A 12,645-nucleotide genomic window follows, 5' to 3' on the forward strand; every position below is an offset into this window, starting at 1 on the left:
GAGGGCAGAAGTGCCCACCTTCCTTCCCTGACTCCTTTCCTTTGATGTTCCCTGCATTAAGACAGGTTAAGCCTCAAACAGAGGCCCCCAGAGCTGACTTTTCCTGAGGAACACACCAAAATCCATGGGAATGAGGACTGGGAGAGATGGAGTTTGTAGAACACCCCCCCCAAGAAGCACCTCAGGGAACAAGTGTTTGTTATGACACTGGGGTGATGCATAGCTCCACTGTGAGTCACCCCAGCACTGCCAGGGAAGAACCAGCCAGGCCTGTCCTGCCTTCGTGCCAGCTCTCACTGTTGCAACCGGGACTGAATCGAGTAAACCACATTGTCTAGAAATCCAGTAATCCCAGTGACTGTCAGCAGCGAGGGGCACCGCCAACACATGGCTCAGCACTGCTCCTGGTCAGCACAACTGCAGCTGGGAACAGCTAGCCACTCAAAATAGAACCAAAAGCAAACACAGGGCAGCATCTGGAGGAAAGCTGGGCTGCTTTAAGGTGATAAACCAACCTGAGTGTTGGCTTGGCCTGGACAGTCTGCAGTGATTGTGGGGTCACAGCACGGGAGGGTTGGGGGTGACACCATCAGCCCCAGCTCACATCCCAGAGCCTGCCAGCTGCAGGCCACCCTTTCAGACACCTGTCTGACCTGAATCCCCAGGGTTTCACCCTAAACTGGAAGGTGAGGTCCTGAACCCCCCCAGCCACATGAAGGTGGTGCCTCAGCATCCATGCTGCCTTCCTACAGCTGAGCTTTGCCCCTGCCGGTCCCAGGCAGAGCTTTGGCTAAACCCCGGTTTCCTGAAGTCAGTTCCAGCTCCTAGAGGTGAACCCAAAGCAAACACATAATTTCACAAACACACACTGGCTGGAGCAGGAGCCTGGGGCAGGCTCTCAGCTTTGCAGTCTCCATGGAGACCCAACCGCTGCAAAGAGCGAGCAAAGGCTGCGTGGTTTTGCTCCATCACACGAAAAGAAGTTCTGGCAGGACGGGTAGCGAGCCCTTTGCAAAGCAGGTTTATACACAAGCCCTCGGTTCAGCTGCTGGAGTGTGGTTAGCAGAAAGCAAAGCTGCTCTAAAAATAATGCCTCAGCATTCCAGATGAAGTTGCCTCCGATGAGTTTCCTCTCCAATCTGCTCTGTTTGCAAGTTAGAACAACTTTTTTTCCCCTCTCCCATCAGCTCTAAGGACTCGGCTGGTGCCTGGCAGCCGGAGCCGTCCCCATCCTGCCCCTGCTGATCCCGGGGCTCTCCAGGGAGCTGCTCCCACCAGCCCCACGTGCAGAGGGAAGCCGCCCTTTCCCGTCCCAGCATGTTTCTGACAGCAGAGCTCATCCAAATACCAGCGGTGCAATGAAAACAAACCGCTGTGGAGCCAGCCGAGGCGAACGGGCCACGCCAGGAACCTCTGTGTGTGCTCCATCTCCAGCTGCCACATAACTCCTGACCCCAGGTGGAGGGAACTCGGTGTTATCTAATGTAAAAGTGCTGCCCTACAAGAACCCGCGCCAGCACAAAACCGGAGAGGTGATTTGCATAACATGACAAAAACAAACCAAAGCCAGGTGAGAGGGACGGAGGTTGGAGGTGCTGCAGAGTCACCATTCACTGCTCTCAGCACAGCCCACGCTGCACATGCTGAGAAATGGGAAAGGACTTTCCTGGCATTGCTGGCAGAGCTGTTCCATGGGTTAAAGAGCAAAAGGCCCGTCCACAAACGCCCTTCTGCAAACACCCTGTGCTAACTGAGTGCCCAGGGCAGCCCTGCAGCTCTGCCCCTGCTCCCACCCCCTCCCCGTGACTCCCTTCAGGCAGCCCGAGGAGCACTGGGATTACTGGGATTACTGGGATTACTGGGATTAGTGCTCCGTGCCCGAGCTCAGCACTCCCTTTCCCCAATGACTCAGGAGCAAAGTCCAAATGTGCCGTTCCTGGGACTGCTGTGACGTGCAGGTGAGTCCCCACCTGGGCAATCAGACAGCTGATAACTGGAGTATCCCAACATCCCAGCCCTTCCCTGCTGCTGGCGTCCCCAGGAATGCCCCAGCCAGAGGCTGCCACAGTTTCAGCGTCATGCCTCTTCCAAACCCCACTGCCAGCATCACCTTTCAGCCCATAGATGCTTCTCTCTGCAAAACAAAGGTCCCACAGACCCCTGGAGTAACAAACACACATTTGGGACCAGCCACAGATGCTGCTGTGGGATCTAACCCACACAAACAGCACCAGATGAACGCATTAACCCAGAAAAGGAGTAATCCCACAACTCAACTCTTTCTCCCCAAGGCCACAGGGATGTTTCAAACCCCAAACCTCCTCACCCAGACCCTGCAGGTGCCATCCCACCAAAGCAATGCACAAACTCTGCCTCGCCATGAGCTGTGCTGGAGCCCCCCGGGGCCCCCGCCAGCAGCTCAGCCAGCTTTGTATCCAAATCCTGCTCCTTAGCAACCACATTTTTTTCCCCCCTCTTGCTGAGTCCGTGGGAGATGAAGAAATATTTGAGAACTGAGACAGCCCTGCTGCAAGGATATATTTAAATAAAAGGATTGTGTCCGTTTGAAAGGCAGTCATTAGGCAGCTGTGGAGATAAGGGCGTTAGAAAAAGTGTGAGCAGGGCATACCCAGCTCTTAAATGTGGTCTGGAGTGACCTAAATAAGCTTTTTCCTCCTTCAATTCACTCCTCTGGGGGACACAGTGCCTGGTTAGAGAGCTGGGAAGGGAGATGGAGGAGCTGCTGGCCAGAACAGCTCAGGGAGCCCTAAAAACAGGTCATGGTCTGGTCAAGTGTGGGGTGGACACAGCCAGCCCCCCAAATCCCAAAAAATGGTGGGTGACAGCAAAACGAGACCCATCCCTGCAGGCACAGCTGGCCTGATGTTCCTTTTGCTCATCACACCCCAAAGCCAGGCACAGGGAAGTGGGGAAATACTCCAAGACTGCATTTACTGCCTGGTCATGCCACCCTGACAGCCAGAATAAAGAGGCAGCAGTGGAGCAATAGTGTGATCTGGGACAAGGGGCTGAAGCACAGAGGTGGCCTGGGGGGTGGTTTGCCCGTTCAGCCTGTGAACAAACACAGATTTCAGTTTCCAGGGCTGCCAGTCTGGTACTAAACCCACTAAAACCTCAGTGAGACCCCAGTATGGGGATCCCCACCCTTATGGAAACATGGCACAAAACAATTATCACACAAACACATTTGGGAAGCTTCTCTCCAGCTTCTCTCTAATCATATCAAATAATAATAAAAAAAAATCCCTCCCACCTCTGTTAGTCCCACCCTGCATCAGCCACCAACAATCAGCATCCCAGCCTGCTCCAGGCCTCACCACAGGCTCCAAACCTCTCTGGAAGGGAGCCAGAAGGCAGGTCCCCATCCAAGAAATACCAACAGATGATGTTCATCTGGCAAATTGCAAGGGACATATCAGGTTGTGCCTGGGGGAGGAGAACAGGCTGAGAGAAAAGGATCTTGTTCCAGAGGCACCATAGGAAGTGAAAAGAAAATGGCTTTTAAGAGATATCTTTGTCTCTCCCTCCCAGCTGTAAAGAACAAGCACTGACCTACAAGGCATCTGGGCTGAGCAATTCAAGTTTTCAAGAGTTCATTTAGAAACTAAAAATCTCCTAATTGTTCAGACAACAAACGCAGCCAGAATTGCAAGGACGTGGGCTTTTTTTAGAAGAGTCAGCCCAGCCTCATCAGAAACTTCATTAAAGTTTCAGTCTGTGTCATCTGCAGTGGTTTTTTAGCCATTCCTGGCCAGCAGGACCAGGAGAGCCACCAAATTCACGCTGTGGCTCCTGCTGGACTGGAAGGACTGACACTCACTGCTGAATATGGAACGGATTGGATCTGAAAAGGTCAAAGCAGAAGGTCTGCAAAGCTGCTCTGTCAATCCCCCACTCGAGAGAGTCAGTTTAAATTTTCCATCCCCCGTGGTTAAAATCACGGTGAGAACACTTGGCTCTCCCAGGAGGGCTCGGAGTGACGCCTGCTGATCGATACCGTTGCTGTGGGATACAGGCAAAGTCTTCCCTGCTGCCATCCCCAGGGCTCAGCGAGGGCCAGAGTGAGCCACATCCCCTGCAGCAGCTTTCCAGGGATCCTCCATTCCCTGTGGGACCACACTATCCACCCACGAGCTGCCAAAACCCAGCACAGCTCCCTTGGGCAGAGGTGACAAAGGTCCCACCACGTCCTGGGGACTGTCACTGTCAGCAAAACACTGCTGGTCCCTGAGGGTTCTTACTCAAATAATCTGCCTTCTCCTCTCAGTGTGCATCTACAACTCTGCCTAAAGACTGCAACCCCACTAGGCCACCACAGTTGTCACAACAGTGACACATTTTTCCCTTTCCCCAGCCATGCAACAAAAACCCTGCGCATCCCAAAGCTGCTCAGGAGGCTGTGGGTCACCGTGCACTCTTCTGGGATGCCCCTTTTCTCACCATCACTTGTAAACAGATAAAAAAAAGAAGGAATTTCTGAAAACCCTGCACATCCCAAAGCTGCTCAGGAGGCCGTGGGTCACTGTGCACCCGTCTGGGATGCTCCTTTTCTCACCATCACTTGTAAACAGATAAAAAAAGAAGGAATTTCTGAAAACCCTGCACATCCCAAAGCTGCTCAGGAGGCCGTGGGTCACTGTGCACTCCTCTGGGATGTCCCTTTTCTCACCATCACTTGTAAATAGATAAAAAAAAGAAGGAATTTCTCTGTCCGAGAAAACGAGTGGATGCTGGGGCTGTGTTCAAACCATTCCCCAGCACAAAGCCACGTACAGCCCAGGGCAGAAATAAAGCAAAGACAGTTCAGGAGGAGTCTGTGCCACGCTCAGGTGAGCAGGGCTTTGCTCAGCGGGACCATGCAAAGCCTCCCTCAGCCCTGACACTTTTCCCTGATATCCACATCGCCCAAGATGCTCCAAATTCTCTCCAGCCGGGGTCCATGGAGCCAGGCAGGCTCTCCCCGGGATGAGAGGAGCTGCACCATCCCCTCCTTCCCCTCCTCTCCTCCCCCTGCTCTCGCTCTCCCTGCCAAAATCGCGGCCCCTCCGCCTCCCGGAGCGGCTCGGGCCGCCGAGCCTGGACTTCCTGCCAGGCATAACACGAACCAGATGATGTGCTCCACAGCATGTCAGTACGCCCACCCCCAGGAGAGGCGAGCGGGGAGGGAAAGCTGGATGGAGCTTTCCTGAACTCTCTGCAGAGCTGAGCAGCCGCTGCCACCGGGCCAGGGGTGAAGCGGAACAGCCGAGCCTGAGCTCATCCCTTCCTGGCCCTGGCTGAGCAGGACTTTCCATCACAGGTTGTGGGGTTGGATGTTTGGGAGAAGGAGCCATTGCCCTCCCCAAAACACTGGCTGCCCTCAGCGGGTATCTGCACAGCGACTCAAGAGGCTTTAGTGGTGATTCCCCCCCTCCACCGCCCCCCATTCCAGCGGGAAGCATCCAGAGCAGCACATCTGCAGCTGGCTCTAAATCCCAGCAAAGCCAGACTTGCTGACCCTCTCTGGAATTAACCCCTGCGCCGCCAGGGCTGCGGTTTCTGAGCAGCAAAAAGCCGCTCCTGACACACACACCGTTCATTCCCAATCGGGACACTCCCTCCCCAGCGGTGACGATCAACCCTGGCCAAGATAAAAGGCTCGGCTCTGACTCAGATTGTTTCGGGGTGCCTCCACATGCAACTGCCATCAACAAAGCACTCGGGCCTCGCTGGGACCAGCCTGGCTTTGAACCACCCGAGCTCGAATCCAAACAAGCACAAATATTTTTGCATCCTCCAGGAAAGTCCTCCCAATGCCCGTAACCTTCCCAGAGGACACTTTTGTGGTTTGGACGAGCCCGGAGCCTTTACAAGCAGCTCAGATCTGAGCCGACTCCTGCCTCCGGCAGCCAAAGTCTCAAATGAAATATTAAAAGCCCGAAGTTTTTACAATCTGCCCCTTTTCCCTGGGTGCCCGGAGGGAGAGCATCTGGTTTCTCCCTACAGGGCCTGGCAGCTGCCTGCCAGTCCTCGGGGGCACAGGGATGCACATAAAAAAAAAAAAAGTAATATATATATATAAAAAGGCCAAGCAGGGACACCCATTTAATCAATAAAATGAAACACCTAAAGTACCTAAAGGGGCCTACAAGAAGGCTGGAGAGACTTTTGCAAGGGTCTGGAGTGATAAGGCAAGGGGGAATGGTTTAAACTGGAGGAGGGTAGATTTAGATTAGATGCTAGAAGAAATTCCTCTCTGTGAGGGTGGCGAGGCACCGCCACAGAGTGCCCGGAAAAGCTGCCCCATCCCTGGAGCGATCCAGGCCGGCTTGGACGGCGCTTAGAGAAACCTGGGATAATGGGAGGCGTCCCTGCCCATGGCAGGGGGTGGGGAAAGATAATTTTTACGGTCCTTTCGAACACAAACCACTCCGTGATTCTACGTAACAGAATTCCGAGAAACTCTCTGTGGGGTGCCCACAATCCGGGCCACGCCGCCAGCGAGGCGGAGCCCCCAAAGCAGCGAGGGGCGCGCATCTCAGCATCCCCAAACCCTGCTCAGCATCCCCAAACCCTGCTCAGCATCCCCCAAAACCTGCTCAGCACTCTAAAAACCCTGCTCACCTAAACCCGGCTCAGCACGCCCAAACCCTGCTTAGCACCCCAAAAACCCTGCTCAGCACCCCCCAAACCCCGCTCAGCATCCGCCAAACCTCGCTCAGCACCCCTTAAACCCCGCTCACCTAAACCCCGCTCAGCACCTCCAAACCCTGCTCAGCACCCCCCAAACCCCGCTCATCCAAACCCTGCTCAGCATCCCCCAAATCCCGCTCAGCACCTCCAAACCCTGCTCAGCACCCTCCAAACCCCGCTCACCACCCCCCAGACCCCGCTCACCTAAACCCTGCTCAGCACTCCCCAAACCCCGCTCACCTAAACCCCGCTCAGCATTCTCCAAACCCCGCTCAGCACCCCCAAACCCCGCTCACCTAAACCCCATTCAACACCCCCCAAATCCCGCTCACTTAAACCCTGCTCAGCACCCCCCAAACTCCGCTCATCCAAACCTTGCTCAGCACCCCCAAGTCCCGCTCACCTAAACCCTGCTCAGCACCCTCCAAACCCCGCTCAGCATCCGCCAAACCCCGCTCAGCTAAACCCTGCTCAATACCCCCCAAACCCCGCTCACCCAAACCCCGCTCAGCATTCTCCAAACCCCACTCGGCACCCTCCAAACCCCGCTCAGCACCCCCAAACCCTGCTCACCCAAACCCCGCTCAGCACCCTCCAAACCCCGCTCACCCAAACCCCGCTCAGCACCCCCAGACCCCGCTCTCACCTCCAGCGGCGGCAGGTCGGGGTCGAGCTGCGTGAAGCTGTGCAGCACCACGGGGCTGCTCTCACCGGCCACCTCCAGCCTGACACCGCCCCAGAGGCTCCGGGCCCGCCGGCAGCCCTCGAACATCCTCTCGGGGCCGGCGGGGACATGGTGCGGCGGGCTCCGGCGGCGGCTCACCATCGGCGGGGCCGCCGCATCCCCGGCCCCGCACCCCGCCGCCGGCCCCGCCAGCCCCCCCGGCTGCCCGGGGAGCCGCAGCGGGGACGTGGGGGCGATGCGATGCGATGCTCGGTGGGGAGCGGAGCGGAGGGCAGCGGTGCGGGAGCGCCCGCAGCAGCGGGGCAGGCGCCGGGAGCCCGCAGCCGCCCCCGCGCAGCGAGAGCGGGGCTGATGTCACGGCGGGGCCGGGACGGAGCCGGCTCGGCTGTAAACCAGGCACTGGATTTCCTCCCGCAGCCTCCGCCCGCCCCCGGGGGCCGGCCCGGCGCGGCTCGGCCCCCTCGGGGAGGGGGGACGGCGACACGGGAGGCGTGAAAAGCCCCGAGGCCACAAAAAGGGGCGAGGATGCTCGTGGGGGCTGCCCGAGCCCCAGGTGGGTGTAACCGGGGTGTTACAGTTGATGGGAGGAAGCGAAGTCACACAGGTGACAACGGCTCTGGGAGAGGAGCTTTGTGTCGCCAGGTGCTGTGAAGCACCTGGGCTTCACACACCACTAGCCAGAGAGAAGGTGTTAACTGCGAGCGAGTGAATATCATCAGCACGTGTTTTCATCCCAGGATTATCTCAGCACCCCCCAGGCCCTCGCTGGCCACAGCTGTGGCTCGGTCACAGGCAGTGTCCCCTGCCAGATGATGTGACCCCACATGAGTCACTGCCAGACCTCCATGCACAGCGGGGATCAGGGACCAGGGCACCTGCTCTCAGCCCAGCAGGGGCTCTGGGAAAGCAAAACGAGCCTGGGGGACAGCAGGGCTGCAGATCCCACTTTAGAGAACCCCTACGACACAATTTTGTTTTCGGAGGCAGAGAGAAACGGGCAAACCTGTTTGTCATTCATCAGCCCCCTGCGCTGAGCACAGCGTGCTCCAGCCCTCCCCTGCTCTTCCCCTTCCCTCCTCACACACTGCTGAGAAACTGCATCACAGGGCCCGGGCAGTTGCTGCTGACACCACCAAAACCTGGACTTTCATGCCTCAGCTCCCTCTGCAGCTGAAATAACACCAGCCTCCCAGGGCCCTCCAGCTTTATTTCCAGTGAGGACGCGGAGCCAAGGCTCGCATGTCCAGCTCTGCCCAGGGCACCAGCAGCGCCTGCCCAGGCAGGAAGGGATTAACAAAGCTGCCAGGCTGTGATAGGCTTCAAACTGGAAAGTTTACCAGGCAGAAGGATGAGCCAGGACAACATGGCCATTGTCCTGCTTTATCTGGAGCCAAAGAGGTCAAAGGGGACTTCCTGGACACCCTGGGAAAGGGGACCCAGCCTAGCAGCAGGGCCTTGCTCTGCCCGTGGCAGCCCCACATCTTTGGGGGCAATACACATTTTAAGCCTGCCCAGGCACAGAGATCGCTGGGCAGTCACCCTGCAGTGCCAGGTGGGTCACTGGAGCTCTCTGCCCTGCAGGAGGATGAGATGCTGCTCCTGCATTGGTGTCCCAGCCCCACTCACACGTCACGCAGGAACCACGTGGCGCTGCAAGATGTGCTGAGAAACTCAGTGCTGTGCATCACTTTGCTCAGGATGTGCTAAAATCAGAGGCAGGGACCCTGTTTTCCAGCAGAAATCAGTGCTGCCTCTCTGGGCTGTGAAATACTTGGGAGGGAGACTCTGCTTTGCTTCATGTTTGAGTCTCAGGGCAGAGTTATCACAGCCCACCCCTGGAATAGCTTGGCACCGCTCGAGTGCACACAACAAACAACAGCACCACTCATTTTCAGCTGGCAAAGCCCTCCCAGAGCCTCCAGCTTCGTCTGACCTCTGCAGAAAGATGCAGCTCTGTTTGATGGGCAATTTTCACCATCCCTCGGTTGACCACTAAAGATGGTTTCAGGGGAAAAACACTTCTGATAATGGATAATAAATAATATAAGGCAGGAAGGCAACTGCAGGGGTTTAAAAATAGCCAGCCAGTTTCCTTTCTCCTCTCTTGGGAACCTTCTGGGTCTGAAAAGCAAAACACTCAAAGCGGGGTCAGGAGCCCAAGTTCAGGATGTTTGCTCTGCATAGCTCACCCCAAACACTCAGCCGTCAGGGGCAAGGCTCTTGAAAAATCATGAGATTCAAAACAAATAACTTTTCAGGGCTTCTTATCTGCCTCTAAGCACTCAGCTGAAAGGGAACAGGCAGGATCACACCCCCAGGTTTCCCTCCAGCACCCTTGAAGGTCTAGAAATTGTTGCAAAATGTGATTAATTGACATGCACGTGACTTCGGGGATTTAAGAAAACGATCAATGCTCGAGTGACTCATTAAAAAAATATACTGTCAATTTGCACTTGGCAAACTCAGCAAGAAACTTTTCACAACACACTGAGCTTTTTGATGTCATCTGTAAATGTCCCATGGACTCTGGCAGGCCAAGGAATTGGGTGCTGTGGGAAATCCAGCAATTTTTGTCTTTCCACAATTCTGAAATCAGCTCCTGGCTGGATAAACACAAACCAACACCAGAACAGCTCTGCTGCAGCCTTTCCTGCATGGTCAATAATGTGGAGAGGGTAACACAGAGAAGCTTTTGAAAACTTTAAGCAGGTTTTCTGCTTGGGGAATCAATTTGGGTCAATCTGTTACAGTCAGGACCTGCAAAGTCAGACCTCAGTTAAAAACTGGGCTCAGCCTGGACCCTGAATTGTCCCTCCCCAGCACATGGTGTCCGAGCATTCCCTCAGCTACATCCTCCAGCCTCTCTTTGCTTTCATCTCCCTGCTCTGCTGCTGATTGGGCTTTCCAGCATCAGAACCCACAGTGACCCAGTTCTCAGTGTTGCTGTGGGGTTTTTATCCCCATCAAGCTGCCCACCCCAAAGCATGGCTCACAAACACTTCCACAGGAGCTGCTCCTGCCAGGCATCAGCTGCCTGCAAACACCCCAGGGCACTGCCACCACCCCCAGGGCACTGCCACCACCCCCAGGGCACTGCCACCACCCTGACAAACCCGTATTCTCTCTGAGCCTCAGTGAAGCCACAGCAGGACCGATGCCAAGAGCTGCAAAGAGCTGATCTCAGCCCTGAGCATAGAGGGCAGGAATCACCCTCACCACCTCCAGCTGAGCCCCTCTGCAGCATCACACCCCTCCAGCTTCCACTGCTGGACCAGCCAGGGACCCAGGACCCAAAGCAGCAGCCTCTGAGGGGAACTGGGCTGCTTTATGGGGAGTTTCAACATGATCTGGCCTCTGTCCCAAGCTCTGGCACCAGCTCACAAGGCGCGTCCGTGTCAGGCTCTGACATGGAGCCCTTAGCACTTCCTTCTATTGTGCAGCTGGGGAAACCCTTTTTCTTGCTGTTTTTAAGGCATTTTATAGGAAAAGTGCTACCTAGTTACAGGAATTACTAACTGAAGGGTAGGCATTATGTGCTAGATCAAAACTTTTTGGGAATTCCAGTTTTAATCGGTAAAAAGTTTTGTTTTCACCGCCCAGGCTCAGCTGGAAGGTTATTTTATAATAGTAATAATAATAATAAAAATCCAACAGTAAACAACCAGTACTATCTCTTCCACTTCAGGATGAGGAGCAAAGCTTGTGGAAGAAGGGAAAATGATGCCACTGCTCCGTTCATACAATCTGTACAGAGATGTGAGATTGGATCCCCCCCCAAATTTGGGGATCAACAGATCTCAGACCCTCACCTCCCAGCGTGATCAAAGCCCTGATTTAACCAGATTTGAGATGAGAGCCACCCACCACTTGCCACAGGTTACAGCAGGCATGGATTTTGGGAGGTTCTCTGCTGAATATTTCAGATCCAGGGCAGTTGGATCATTCAGCCTCCAGGTTTTGAGTATTTCTCAGGGCCTTTTTTGACAGCTCAGGCACTGTGAACTCTTTGTGCTGGCAGGGAGGAAGGCTGGCTCGGGTTCTCCTGCCCTTTGTGTCCCTTCTGGCAGGGACAGCCCTTCCCCAGCTGCAGCACCCCCTGCTCCCCTCGCCCCCTTGGGCAGCCACCGATCCGGAGCCGGGTTAATTCGGGAGCACAGCTCTCCTGCACACCGAGCATTAACACAGCCAGGCAAGCCCCTAATTACTGTCAGCTCCTAGCAGAGGAAGCACAGCAAATCCCCGGGCAATCAGGATCTAAAAGTCTCCATCCAGCTATTCTGTGTTTCATTTCCTGCAGCCCCTGTGCACAGCTGGGCTACGGCATCTCCTGCCGAGGCTGCCGGCTCCTGAAGCTCAGCAATTATTCCACAAGAGACTCAAGAGATTGCAGGAATATTTCTTCTCCTCCATCCTGCTCCTCACACCACCCCTGTGGCCGTAGCAGAGTCACAGATTTTTTTGGAGGGTTGGCTTTTTTTTTAGAGTCCACCAGGTTTGGGTTGGAAGGGACCTTAAAGATCTCATTCCATGGGCAGGGACACATTCCACCATCCCAGGGTGCTCCAACCTCATCCAGCCTGGCCTGGAACACTTCCAGGGATGGGGCAGCCACAGCTCCTCTGGGAACCTGTGCCTCACAGAGAATATTTCTTCCACATATCTAATCTAAATCCACCCTCCTTCATTTTGAAGCCATTGCCCCTTGTCCTGTCACTCCAGACCCTTGTCCAAAGTCCCTCTCCAGCTCTCTTGAAGCCACTTTATGCACTGGGATGCCAAGATTGCCCCAGAGCCTTCTCTTCTCCAGGCAATTTATCAATTGTTTGAGGAGTTTCCATTAGGGCATCAAGCAACAATACAAACCTCTGTTTTTCAAACTTTCTGACCTCTAAGAGCTCATCAGAACAAGGCAAACGTGAGGTGGGGGCAGATCAAGCCACTTTCTCAGAAAGAAGTGACCACAGCACGCTTGGGGCGGGCACTTCGCAGCAAAGAAGAAAATACTCAGAAAATTAAGCGACAAGATACAGCTGTGAATATCAAAACGCGCCCAAAAAGCTGAACCAGCAGGGCCCAAGGTGTGAAAAGCACCAAGAGACCTCAGAGGGTTTTGCAGGGCACTGCTGGCAGGGGATGCAGGGACCAAAGCTGATGCAGCTGTTTCAGGAGGATCACAAGACACCCAGTGAGTTTTGTTGGGGACTATCCCCACACCAGGAGAAAGCCGCAGCTCCCTTTTTCCCTTTCTCATTTTCCCTTTCTCCACG

The 12,645-nt window shown here is 55.0% G+C and overlaps 1 protein-coding gene across 5 annotated transcripts in view; it reads right to left on the reverse strand.

Moving 5' to 3' along the window:
* The window catches only part of RALGDS (ral guanine nucleotide dissociation stimulator), a 56,612-nt gene that overhangs the window by 16,793 nt on the left and 27,174 nt on the right, over positions 1 to 12,645 (reverse strand). For 3 of the 5 annotated variants that reach the window (XM_033077308.1, XM_033077306.1, XM_033077305.1), the window contains exon 1: positions 7,340 to 7,539. The exons of the other annotated variants lie outside the window; for them this stretch is intronic. In XM_033077308.1, the coding sequence (XP_032933199.1) occupies positions 7,340 to 7,519 (180 nt within the window). In that variant the 5' untranslated portion in view covers positions 7,520 to 7,539. Of the gene's footprint in view, positions 1 to 7,339; positions 7,540 to 12,645 lie in introns of those variants that run through there. 5 annotated transcript variants of the gene reach the window in all.

The sequence above is a fragment of the Catharus ustulatus genome, chromosome 21 (assembly GCF_009819885.2).
Source record: "Catharus ustulatus isolate bCatUst1 chromosome 21, bCatUst1.pri.v2, whole genome shotgun sequence".
NCBI classification, from domain to species: Eukaryota; Metazoa; Chordata; class Aves; order Passeriformes; family Turdidae; genus Catharus; species Catharus ustulatus.